Raw genomic sequence first — 13140 nt, 5'->3', positions numbered from 1 at the left:
AGCCTAAGCAGCTGGGATAACAGGTCTGTGCCTCCTTCAGCCCTGAGTCAACCTGGGAACTGTATTGAAACTAGCTACTATGAATGAGATCATGAAGTTGGGCATAGTGGCGCATACCTGAGGCAGGCAGATCTCCAAATTCAAGGCCAGCCTGGTCTACAAAGTGAGTTCTAGCACAGCTAGGGCTGTTACACAGAGAAACCCTGTCTCAAAAAACCAAAAAAATTATGTGAGAATGTCAAATCTGTTCTTTATTCAGATCACAAAACTGGCCTCAGCCGGCCTTTAATCCCAGGCAGAAGCAAACGGATCTCTGTAGGCCAGCCTGGTCTACAGAGCGAGTTCCACAACAGTCTGGCTACACAGAAACGCTGCTGGGGGGTTGGAGGGTAGAGGTGGTTCTGGCCTGTTATTTAGACTTGGATTTTCAGTACTGACCACTACACACCTTGGGAAGAATACAAACTGTTACACGCCTTGGTGATGAGGTTAGAGATGTTTCACATGGCAGGCCCAAGCCTGTCTAGTGATCCATACCATCTTCCCTGGAAACAATTCTTAGAAATGAGGCATTCTGAGTGTTAGGAAGTATAAACTGGGTCTCCTGGGCCCAGGTCCAGAGCTTGCCTGGGCTCTACACAGCCCTATCCTTGGCCAGGGTGCTGATTTCTGACATTTGGAGTCCAGAGTAAATGAAGTAGGAAGACAAATCCTACAATCCAATGCTGGCTTCTAAACAAGTGGAGAGAAGCAGTGTAAAGGTGGTGGACCATTACCCCATCTACGAATGACTGTCCTGAGTTAACGGGCCCAGCTCTGGCACTGGGGCTGAGGCCTGTGAGTAGGAGCCCTAACAAAGGCACTGAGGCTGACTGGGAAGGGCAGGAGAGGCCACGGCCTATGGGGGTGGGAGAGGAGGCTCGTGTTGGGGACAGCTAGCTGAGTTCCATAGAATCCATGCTGGGACCAGAGGCTGAGTCTTTCTGGATGCTCTCGAAGAGGGTGGTGAGTTCTGGGTTGGATCGGATCTGGGTAGAGAAATCAGCCATACTGGGGCTCTTCCGTACCTCAGGGTTGGTCAGCAGGGCAGCCACTGCCCGCATTGCTGAGCGCTTCAACTCATCCTGCTTCTCCAGCTCCTGCTTCACAGAACCAGCCTTGACCTGCAGAGGGAGACAGTGTCCTTACTGAGCCTATGTTACCCATTTCAAACACACAGGGTTCAGATTAATGAAGGCCTAATTTCAATCTGATTCACATCAGGTTTCATTTTTTTCTGCTAATGTGTTGCTATGTGAAAAATCACAACTTTGGGGCTGGGTATGTGGCTCAGTTGGCAGAGTGCTTTGCCTGGCATGCACAAAGCCCTGGGTTTGATGAAGGGGACCTGCCTCAGCACCATGTAAATCTGGTGTAGTTGGACATAGCTGGTAATCCCAACATTTGGGGGTGGGGGCAGAAGGGCCAGAAATTCAAGTTATCTTTGACCCTGTTGAGTCCGAGGCCAGGAGTGACTGTCTTCTCTCCCCTCCCTTCCCCACCCACACAAAGAAAATGAAAAAACAACGTGGCACAGGCCTATAGTCTCAGCCACATGGAAGGCAAGAGAGGAGGAAGGAGTCACTCTGAAGTCTACCTCGGGATCACAGGATTTTTTTAAGAAAACCAAGACACTACTCTGAGTTTCTCCTTAAGACTGAAATTCTTGGCCCTCTTTCTGGCTAAATCTTATCCTTCCAAAACTCAAATGGGGGTGGTGGGTGGTGGGGAGATGGTTCAGTTTGCAAAGCAGTTGCTGTACAAACTTGAGGACCTGAGTTGAGATCCACATAAGAGCTGAGCATGGAGCCGGGCGCATGCCTTTAATCCCAGCACGGGGGAGGCAGAGGAAGGTGGATCTCAAGTTAGAGGCCAGCCCGGTCTACAGAGTTCTAGGACAGCCAGGGCTACAAAGTGAAACTGTATGAGAAAAACAAAAACACGTGGCGAGATCAAGGAAGACAACTGAAGTCAACCTCTGGCCTTTAGACACACAATACACGTGCAATACACATAAGTCACACACTCACAAGTTCTTTTGTGCAACAGATCTTCACTGGGACCCTGAGCATGCCCAGGCTGTTCCCAACACTACAGCTTTCCATGACACCTTCACCCTAGATTCCCCTCAAGACCTTGAGACACTTCCCGTAAGCAGTGGCTCTGCCCTGAAGCAGCCAATCAATCAATCAATCAAATCAATCATTCACAGGAGTCAGGCCCAGTTCCCCAGCTGGGATCTGCAAAGACTAAGTAGAGAACCAGCATGCACAGCATTGTACCCTGGGTCCTCTCACAGCCCAGCAACCAGGAGGTTTTTAATGAAGGAATCTCTCAGCCTCTGACACTGTATAGCCCTGGGCAACAGAACATTCTAGGGCAACAGGATGATGGAAGCAGCTAGCACACTACCGCAGTGCACATGGTACAGTGAGGAGTGACTAGACCTGCCAGGCATTCCAGGGCCCAGGCAGGGCGGGGCGGGGCGGGGCGGGGCGGGGCGGGGCAGGGCATACCTTGGCAATACAGGTGGCTTTGAGTGGCTCGATGAGCCGGTCTACCCTCTGCAGGACAGGTGCAGGACAAAGGGTGGCCAGCCGGGCCAGCATGATGAAGGTCAGCATCTGCCGAAGGAAGCAGATGGAACTCTTGGTGAAACAGCCCCCAGATAAAGCAGCAGGCCCAAGGGAAGTACAGGCTTGCACCCCACAGACCCACCCTCAAGTCCTTCCAGGACCCTGCCCAAGGCTCCCGCCTCCTGGGTCTCAGTTTCCTACTATAGAAGATGTAAATGGTGATGCTGAATCTTGCCAGTCACTCTTAGCTGTGTGAGGATGGCTGGGTAACAGAGGACAGAGCAGGGGCAGTTCTCGTGCTCACAAGCCTCTAGCACAGGCCTGAGAAGGAACACAGCAGCTCCTCAGCTCCCACTGACACTGCTTGGATATGCTTCATTTAGATATGGCCTGAGTGTGTACCACAAAAGCCCATGTGCTGGAAGCTCGATCCTCACTCTAGCAATGCTGAGAGGTGATGGAACCTTCAGCAGGCGGTGGCCAGGCTACTGGAGGCGGTACTGTTGGAAGGAGTTAGTTCAGGTCTCAGAGGACCTGGGTTCTCCCAAAAGTGAATGATAAAATGAACATGCCTCATGCCTGACTCTACCGTGTTAACACCTGTGCAGGTGCCTGACCTTGTGACATGACCAGAGCCAAGCAGCTGCCAATACCAGGCTCTGAGCCTCCTTTTCTTAAGAATACCCAGCCACAGCTCTTTTTTTTTTTTTTTTTAAATATAGCAACAGAAAATAGTCCAGGTGTGGTGGCACATGCCTTGATCCCAGCACTTGGGAGGCAGAGGCAGGTGGATCTCTGTGAGTTCGAGGCCAGCCTGGTCTACAGAGGGAGTTCCAGGACAACCAGAGCTACACAATGAGACCCTGTCTTGGGGGAAAGAAAAAACAAACAAAAAACCAACAACAAAACAAGTAATAAGAACCAGAAAACAGGGGCTGGAGAGATGGCTCAGAGGTTAAGAGCACTGGCTGTTCCTCCAGAGGACCTGAGTTCAATTCCCAGCACCCACATGGTGGCTCACAACCATCTATAATGAGATCTGATGCCTTCTTCCGGCCTGCAGACATACATGCAGGCAGACCACTGTATACATAATGAATAAATAAATCTTAAAAAAAAAAAAGAACCAAAAAACAGACTGGTACAATGGAAATCTGGGAATTCACCCTGCATTATGGTTTGTTTTCAAATAACTATTTTTTTATGTAAACTCTCTTGATTTTTAAATGTTGATAACATTTAAAACAAATTAATACAAAGCAAAAATGGCCAAAGCAAAAATTTCAACACTAGTAGATTTGGAGCTAATGTGCCCAGAGTGCACACCCTGAGAGAAATCTAAAACCTGGTTCCTTGTTCTTGACAGAAAGTGGCCCAGCTGCTCTCATGGGGTGCCAGGAGGAGGGACAAACAGCAGGGATTAGCCTGATGGTGGTTGGCTCCCCTGGCTCTGAGCTGGGTCTGCATCTGGCAGGGCACATCTTACTCGGATGTCATAGTGGTCCTTCAGACCATCTTCCACGTGGTTCAGAAACTCGCAGATGTCCAGCTGGCCCAGGCAGCTCTCCAGCAGCGAGTACATGCACTCGAAGGCTGCCTTCCGCACGTCCAGCCCATCGTCTACTGTATGCTTGAAGGGCCCCATCTCCACCTGCAGAAAGGAAGGACACAGAAGGTTGGGGTGCGAAGCTCCTCCCTAGTTTCCGCAACTCACCCCACCTGCTCAGCATTGCATCTTGGCCCCAAGTCACACTCTCAAGCTTCACGAATCAGCTCAGCTTGCAACATCCTTTCTCCCAACTGTCATACCTGCTGAGCAGGCAGAGAGTCAGGCCCTGGGGGGTGTGCATATGTGTGTAGGACCTTGTGCACACTGAGCACATGTTCTACAATGAGCTGCAACCTTTGCCTGATGGATGACATCTTACTCAGTACTAAAGCCACCTTAGGAAGGTCTGGGGATAAGGCTCAGAATAGAGTGCTTGCCTAGCACACAGAGACCCAGGTTTGATCTCCAGCACTGAATAAACCCAGATGATGGCACACATCTGTGACCCCGGCACTCAGGAGGTTGAAGCAGGAGCAGAAGTCCAGGGTCATTCTTAGCCTAGACTACATCAGATTCTGTCTCCATAACGAAGTGAAAACCTTAGGAAGAAGGTGCTGCTAGCAATCCCATCAACAAAAAAGGAACCCAGGTCCAGAGGGGTGACTGACATGCTCAAAGACACACAGCTGGTAAGTGGCAGGACCAGACTCAAAGAACCAAGTCCTCTGAAGCTTTTAATCACCAGATCTGGCTTCTGACAGGAAAGTGGTGCTGTCTCAAAACCCAACTGAAATGCCCTTCTTTTGGAAAACGTCTCCAACCCCTCTCAAGAGCACTGCTTCCTTCTCAGCACTCCACGGGGGGGCTATGGGATGACTTGGCTGTCAGTCACCTCAACCCCCTACCCCTTTAGCTCTCTCCACCAGTCTGGTCCTCATAACCCCCTCTCCTGGAGGCCGAGCAGAGCACCACACTGGCAGAAGCCAAGTACAGTGAAGCTGTCTGAGTCCTGAAACTTGAGACTCTGGCGGAGTGACAACAGTTGCTGACATCACAACTCAGTAATCCGACATGCTTGAGACTTAAGGTTCAGGAATTTGAGTTTGTTTGGGTTATGGATTTTGGAACGTTTGCACATTCAAAGAGACATTGTGCAGAAGGGAACCACGTCTAATACAGAATCCATTTATGTCTAGTAAGTCCCTTCTTCATATGCCTGCAGACAGTTTCAGATAACAGTATTTGTAGGGTGCCTACATTTTAACTAGGACCTGTCACACAGGAGGTCACAAGTGGCAGTACATTTGGGGACTAGGATGCTCACACTGAACATGTGCCACTAAGCACCAGAGCTGCCCCAAGTGCTTAGGGCACGTTCCTGTGGGACAGGCATGGTGGCTGTCCTCACTTAGCTCCAGGGGAAACCGAAGTTCAGGGGGCACTGGGTTGCCCTGTCTGGGTCACAGCTGGGGAGTGCAGGGGCATGACATGCCTGGGCCATGTGACCCTGGTGCCTGTGTGGGCTTCATCCTAGTCCTCAGTGAGCCTTGCTAGTGAGGCTCAGGAGACTCAAGGGGACAGCTAACAGGGGGCTAGGTCATGCCAGGTGCCCATGCTGCCCCGTACCTCTCGGATGAGGTCCCGGCGGATCTTGGTCTCCTGGTAGAGGAGGGGTAGGATGTCATCCAACAGGTCCCGGACCAATGACGGTTTATTGTGCACAGCTGAGTTGAAGAAAGTGAGTGTGGCCCGGCGCACGTTCAGGTCTGGGTCCTGCAGGCTTTCCATGAACTCTGCTGCAAAGGACAAAGGAGGACGTGGAAGCAGGACACAAAGCCACCTGTATGCTGTACTGTGGTGACCCTGACACTGAGAGTTGTGCAGGCTGAAGGGCAGCACAGCCTGAACATCTTCCTAAGCCAGACACAGCCACCCTCACAGTCCACATAAGAATGCTGGGCTTCCCACTAACTGTGGACTTGGGGAGCCCTGCCCTCTTAGCAGGGTTTTTAGGAATAAGACATGATAGCAGCTCGAAGCACAGGGCTGAGGGTTGGCACAGAAGGACTGTTTTGTCTTGAGACAGGTCCTTACTGAATAGCTCCAGTTCTGTGATCTTCCTGCCTGAGCCTCTTGAGTGCAGGGTGATAGGTGAGCGCCACCTAGAGGACGGGGTCTGAAGTGCTAAGCTGACATGGCTACAGGAGCTTAGAGGACTCCACAGCTCCTCTGAGCAGGCCTTCTGCAGAGGTTTAATTGGGGAATTTGGACCACGTTTTATTTATTTGGGCTAGTGCTAAGGATGGAACCCAGGGCCTCTGCACATGCTGAGCACATGTGCTACTACTGAGCTGCATCCTCATCCAGAAAAATAAGAGTACAGAAACCTGACAGTCTCCACTGCGGCCACATGACCCAAGTGAAACTCACCAGCCACTGGGCATGCTGCTGTTATGTGACCCCTGATATACCCCACTGGGAGGAACTGCTGTCTTCCAGCAGAGCAGGACTCAACAACACTGGGACCTGGGGCCCTTCCCATGATGCTATGCTAGCTCCTCAGCTCCTGCTTCTGTGAGAATACAGCCTAGGAATCTGATAAGTCTGAACCCTTTCTTGGGACTCAGTTTCCTCATTTATAAAATGGAACCAATGTCCTTTATTAGGTTGGAGCTATGAAAATTAACTGATGAGTTTTTTATCTAAGGGTATCACATGGTATCCAACTCAGGGAGCTCAAAAACTGAGGATCAAACATGCTAAAGGTAGTGGGGCGCGCCCGTGATCCCGGCACTAAAGGTAGTGGGCGTGCCCGTGATCCCGGCACTTGGGAGATAAAGGCAGGATCAGCAGTTCAAGGTCATCCTTAGCTATTATATAATGAGTTTGAGTCCAGCATGGGCTATACAGATTCAGTCTGTAAAACAAACCAGCCTGAGTTTGGTTCCAGGCACCCATATGGTAGCTCACAATCATCTGTAACTTCAGTTCCAGGGGATCCAATGCCCTCTTCTGATCTCTACAGGCACCAGGCACACACATGGTGCATAGACATGTACAAGTGAAACACTAATACACATAAAAGAAGTCAATATTACACACACACACACACACACACACACACACACACACACACACACACCCCAAACCACAATAAGGCAAAACTGAAAGCCAGGCAGCAGTGGCGGCACATGCCTTTAATCTTAGCATACACCTTTCATCTCTGAGTTCGAGGCCAACATGGTCTACAGATCGAGTTCCAGGACAGGCTCCAAAAGCTACACAGAGAAACTCTGTCTTGAAAAACCAAAAAAACAAACAAAAAAAACAAAACAACAACAACAAAAACCAACAGAGACACCACTGGTGGGCCCCTGGCCATGCAGCCACAGCAGCTCATCGAGGCTGGAAATCTGGTGCAGCCATCCAGGTCAGGCCCTGAGGTGACTGAGACAGGATACAGTCTCTACTCAAAGGTGGTCATGCCACTGGCCCTCTGGTCCGCCCCAGCACCCTGGAATGTGGGTCAGCACCCTATTTGATAGCTGAGATGGAAATGGCCTGCCCACACAAGTCCGTCTTCACAGCCAAGGCTCCCTCTACATTCCATGGGGCTGCCTACTGGGTGAGGAGGGCTGAGGGTCTGCTGTGGCCCCTGAGAAGATGCAGGTGCTGGGCTCTGAAGGCAAGAAGCCTGGTCCTGCAGGAGGTTCCGAGGGAGGGCCTGGCCTACCCCACCAAGGCTCCTCCCGCACAGGCACCCTCAGACTTGTTCACGTGGGCTCACCAGCTCAGACTTATTTTTCATCCTCAGAGTCCGTGCATTTACAGAGCACTTCCCACCCCAGTAAGCCGTTTCCAAGAAAACCTTTTCCAAAACTTCTCATACCCATTTGACAGAGGGGAAGCAAGGCTCATCTGTAAGAAGAGGCATGCTAGGCCTGCCAGAGCCTCGGTGGTGACAAAAGGGTCTGAAGGCAGATCCTCACTCAAGAGTCTGCTCTGCTGCCTATCACAGAGTTGCTCTGGAGTCTCTGCCACCCTTGGCTCATTTGTAAGACATGCTACCAAACTCCAGACCCAGGGGGAAGGGTACTAGCTTCAGCCAAGACAGGGACCGGGGGACACATACCAATGTAGCTCTTCAGGAGGGGGTCGATGGGGTGTGGCTGGTCTGAGATGAGGAACTTGACTGCAGTGATGACCGTGCTCCGGGTGTATGGCTTACCTGCAAGAGGAGAGGCGACAGTGTGGGCAGGGGTCAACCTGCAGGCCTGCAGGAGCCAAACATAGTACCCCCTCTCCCTACTTGAGAAACAACCTCCTCCAGGAAGCCCATGGATTCCATCCTGTGGAACCCTCCATCTGCCCAGTTCTTCTCCTGCGACTAGAGAGGGTGGGTGGGTCTTGACACCACCCTGCAGGTGCAAACACAGCACCAGGACCTGGGCAAGTCATGCCTCCAGCTGAGACCACACTGCATCTTCCTGAGAGCTTCTCCATTCAAACTCACATAATAATGAAATGTTAATCAAAATAATGAAGCTGAGCCGGGCGGTGGTGGCGCACGCCTTTAATCCCAGCACTCGGGAGGCAGAGGCAGGCGGATCTCTGTGAGTTCGAGGCCAGCCTGGTCTCCAAAGCGAGTTCCAGGAAAGGCGCAAAGCTACACAGAGAAACCCTGTCTCGAAAAACCAAAAAAAAAAAAAAAAAAAATGAAGCTGACGTGGTAGTGCTGACCTGTTATACAAAAGACTCAGGAGTACCTTCAGGAGTCAGCCTGGGCTACAAAGTCAGTCCCCGTCTCAAAACCAAACAGAATGATGAAGAAGGACTACTGGTTTGTGCCTCACACAGGAAAGAAGGACTCAGAGAAGCCAAGCTCACATTTAAGGCCACACAGCAGAAGCCTGAGGAGTTTTTGTCAGGGTGGAGGCCAGTGGGATTCCCACAGCACTCAAGTCCCCTAAGCATGATGTCATGAAGGACTCACTTTATTTCACTTTGTTGCTGACTTTAAAGGAGCTGGAGAAATGAAGGGCTCACACAGATCCCTACGGATGGAGGGTAATGCCAGGGCATGGCTCACATACCTCCAGCTTGGTCCCCAGCTGCAAACTGGTGTGATCTTTGGGACTGGGGCCTAGCTGGCAGAAGTAGGCTGCTGATGGTAAGCCTTGATGGCTCCATTTGACTTTGAAACCAGTCTAACTGTTCTCCTGATCCATCAAGATGTGAACTAGCCACGCTGCAAGCTCCTGAGGCCATGACTCTCACGCCATGGCTGACTGTCCCTCTAAATGGGACCCTCTCTAAAGTCAGTTCCATTACGCATTTTGTCACAGCAGTGAGGAAAGTAACTACCACAGCTCATGTCCACAGAAGGGATTATGAAAATGACAGCAATGGTTTTCTTTTGATGATGATGATGATGATGTTTTTAAAGATAGGGTCTCTCGTAGCCGGGCGGTGGTGGCGCACGCCTTTAATCCCAGCACTCGGGAGGCAGAGCCAGGCGGATCTCTGTGAGTTCGAGGCCAGCCTGGACTACCAAGTGAGTTCCAGGAAAGGCGCAAAGCTACACAGAGAAACCCTGTCTCGAAAAACCAAAAAAAAAAAAAAAGATAGGGTCTCTCTACGTAGCCCTGAACTCAATATGTAGACCAGGCTGGCCTATTACTCAGAGATCCTCCCGTCTCTGCCTCCTGAGTGCCAGGATCGAGGCGCACACTACCATTCCACTCTATTTCACTTTTGTGTGAGTCGCTAGGAATGGAACCCAGGGCCTCACGCATCACCGGCAAACACCCCACCACCAGTGACAGCTACGGCCCCAGCCCCTCCTTTCTTTTGAGTCCAAGTCTCACTAAATTGCACAGGAAGGCCTTCAACTTCCGTAAGCAGGTAGGCCTTGAAGTCATAACTCTGCCTCAGCCTCCCAAGTAGCTAGGACATATTCCTAGTTATAGAGTTATAGATTTATAATCCCGAATGCCTAATGCCATCATGAAACTTTAAATTGTACTTTACCCCTTAGTATCTTCAGAGGACAGGATCCAGGATCTCTCTGGAGACTAAGCCCAGGACCCCAAGCTCCTTCCACAAAACAGCATGGTGTCTACACAGAACCTAGGCACACCCTCCCACGTCCTTCAATGTTGACATTAAACATGTCAACAGTAGTTAATCTACACTGTCCAGGAAAAAGGGGCTTTCAAGATGGCTCTTGCTATAAAGGCACTTGTCCCTAAACCTGATGACCTGAGTTCAATCCTTGGGATCCACAGGACAGGAGAGAACTCCCATAAGTTGTCCTGTGACCTCTATACGCATGCCATGGCAATGTGCGTGCATGCACACACCCCCCAATGTCATTTAAAAAAAGAAATAAAACCAAGAAAATTTTGCACACGTTCAGTACAGCCACAATATTTTCTTGGGATATTTTTGATCCAGGTGAGTTGAATCTATGATGCAGACCCCTTGGGTGAGAGGTCTGTTTGAGGTAGGAGCCTATCAAAAAACCTTGGGCTGGAGATGGCTCAGCAGTTAAAAGCACTGGCCCCTCTTGCAGAGAACCTGGGGTTTGTTTCCAAGCACCCACACGGCAGTTCACAGCTCTCTATAAGCCCAGTTCCAGGGCATCTGATGGCCTTTTTTGGCCTCTGAGGGCACTGCATGTATATTCGCATACATATATGCAGACAAAACACCCATACACATAAAATAAATCTTGAAGAAAAACAAAACAAAACAAAAGACCTTGTCCCTCTATCCCAGAGACCATGCAGGAGGAAGCCTGTACATTTGGGAAGCATGTTTCTATCTTGCTTATCTTCCTTGATTAACATACATGTGACTCTCATCTCCAGTGATATGAGTGAGTTAAGTAGATGCTTGGGGACCAAGTGCCCACCTTGTGCTGGGCCAGCTTGGGCCACTGTGCCCTTACCTGCAGCAAGCTGTTTCCGGAATCGAGGCAGGAGGAAGGGGGGGTTCACAAACACTAGCTTCCCGATGCACTCAGCCACCACACACCGAGTGCCTTCCTCAGGGTTCTCACAGCGCTGAAAGAGCAGTGCCCAGACATCCTCAACATAGGGCTTCAGGTTGTCAGGCTGGGCGGCCCCCAGGGCCTCCCTGAGTGAATGCAGCAGCAGGTACTGTCGCCGGGGCTCGGCTTCAATCTGTGCCAGCAGGAAGGGCAGGAAGTCAGGCAGGTTGCCAGCACCCACACGGCCCAGGGCATATGCGGCTGCAGCCCTCACGTCCTCACTGGGAGATCCCAAGGCTTCCAGAAGCACGGTCTTCAGCTCTCTCTGGGGGCCCGGCCCAGCCACCTGGCCCACCTCAGCCAGTGACAGGAATGCCAAGACTTTGACCCCAGTGCTTGAGTGGGGCGACCTGGCGTCACTGACCAGGCGGCTGGCAGTGCCTGCCGCCTCCTGGGGACAGGCAGCTGAGAGGGCGGCCACACACCGGGCCAGTGAGTGGAACACCTGTTTGTGCAGGCCGGGTCCTCCATCCTCAGCCTGGTTATAAACAGGTGCAGTGAGCAGGCTAATGAGCTCAGAATACTCCACACACGGAGGGCGGGTTCCCACCAGCGCCTGTAGGAAGCCTTCAGTGGCTGCCAGCACCCCAGCAGGCAGCAAGGGTGAATGCAGCAACCGCAGCAGCTCCTCCAGAACAGGTCCGCTGACTTCCACCAGAGAGCTGGGCTGGGCCTGGGTCACAGTGGCAAGGAAGTCAACCGCCAGCTGGGCCACATGCATATCGTTCTCGCTGACCAGGGCCGGCAGCTCAGCCAGCACAGCCCGCACAGCAGGCGGAGGCAGGCCGAGGCCTTGACTCTGAGCCAGAGCATCCAGGGCAGCCAGTGTGGCCAGCCGCAGTGCCCGCTGGTTTTTGCGCAGAAATGAAGCAAGGATAGGCAGTGCCTCGGCCAGGATGGGCTGCAGGTCAAGTCGCAATGGGGACACAGCCACCAGGGTCAGCGCCTTGACAGCAGACAACCGGGTGATCTCATTCCGTAGGCGGTCCAAGAGAAGTATAAGCGTGGGCTCTAGGTCATCCCCAAGCCGGTCACCAAGGTGACCCACAAGGTGGCCCACACAAGAGATGGCCCGTTCCTTCACCTCCTGGTCTAGGTCAGTAGCACGGAGTCGTGCCAGGGTAGCTGTGGACATCTCTCCAACGTATGGCTCAGGGTCCAGCAGCCGAGGGCTATCCAGTGGCCACAGGGTCCGCACCAACTCCTGGAGCACCAGTAGGGCCTCAGCTGCCACCTTGTAGAAAGGGTCGGCCACGCAGGACATCACAGGTGGTAGGAGGGTGGGCAGGTGTGGGTGGAAGGCCTCGGCTGGCTCCGTACCCAGAAGCCCCTGGAGGAAGGCCAGGGCGTCCATCCGAATGGTGGAGGAGCTGGAGTGGTCAGCCAGTGAAAAGACAATGCCTGTGGGTGGGAACCAAGGTTAGGGGCCCTTCAGCCTGGCTCAGTCTGGGGATGTAGTGACCAAGGGAGGCATCTGCACTGAACCAAAGCACCCAAAGCTCCCAGACAGAAGTTTCCAGAGGCCACCAGAGCTGAGAGAAACAAGGCCAGAACTCACTTGGAGCCACAAAGTAGGCTTGGAAGCAGCCTTGTTCTCCCTGTGGTCAGAGGGGAACCTCCGAAGGCCATCATCACACAGGGCCCTGCCCAGAAATAGTGCCTGGGCTCTCAGGGATTGAGGGCTCAATATAGGGTAGGGTCTGTATTCTGGAAGAGGCCCAAGAGGAGAAAGCCCAGCCTACCTGATACCAGCACTGGCATGTGCTCTGCCAGGCTGCCAGGGAGGACGCCTGCCAGCTCGGTGAGGAGGTAGAAGCAGCCCTGGCGGGTCCGAACATTCCGATCCTTAAGTTGCCGCTGCAGGGCCTTTACCACTAGGGGTACCTGTGGGCAGGTGGGGAGCTCAGGAACCAGCCAGGAGG

At 52.2% G+C, this 13140-nt stretch overlaps 1 protein-coding gene across 1 annotated transcript in view; it reads right to left on the bottom strand.

The window, feature by feature from the left end:
- Positions 1–225: 225 nt before the first annotated feature.
- Positions 226–13140, bottom strand: part of Cand2 (cullin associated and neddylation dissociated 2 (putative)) — a 28738-nt gene continuing 15823 nt past the window's right edge. The window contains exons 9-15 of the mRNA XM_052720284.1: positions 12961–13102; positions 11117–12619; positions 8297–8392; positions 5791–5960; positions 4102–4266; positions 2556–2663; positions 226–1163 (exon numbers count right to left, since the gene is read on the bottom strand). Coding sequence (XP_052576244.1) covers positions 936–1163; positions 2556–2663; positions 4102–4266; positions 5791–5960; positions 8297–8392; positions 11117–12619; positions 12961–13102 — 2412 coding nt within the window. The 3' untranslated portion in view covers positions 226–935. The remainder of the gene's footprint in view (positions 1164–2555; positions 2664–4101; positions 4267–5790; positions 5961–8296; positions 8393–11116; positions 12620–12960; positions 13103–13140) is intronic.

The sequence above is a fragment of the Peromyscus californicus genome, unplaced genomic scaffold (genome assembly GCF_007827085.1).
Source record: "Peromyscus californicus insignis strain IS unplaced genomic scaffold, ASM782708v3 Scaffold_6__1_contigs__length_162567912, whole genome shotgun sequence".
Lineage (NCBI taxonomy): Eukaryota > Metazoa > Chordata > Mammalia > Rodentia > Cricetidae > Peromyscus > Peromyscus californicus.
The sequence above is the reverse complement of the archived record's forward strand: the minus strand, read 5'-3'. Positions and strand labels throughout refer to the sequence as shown.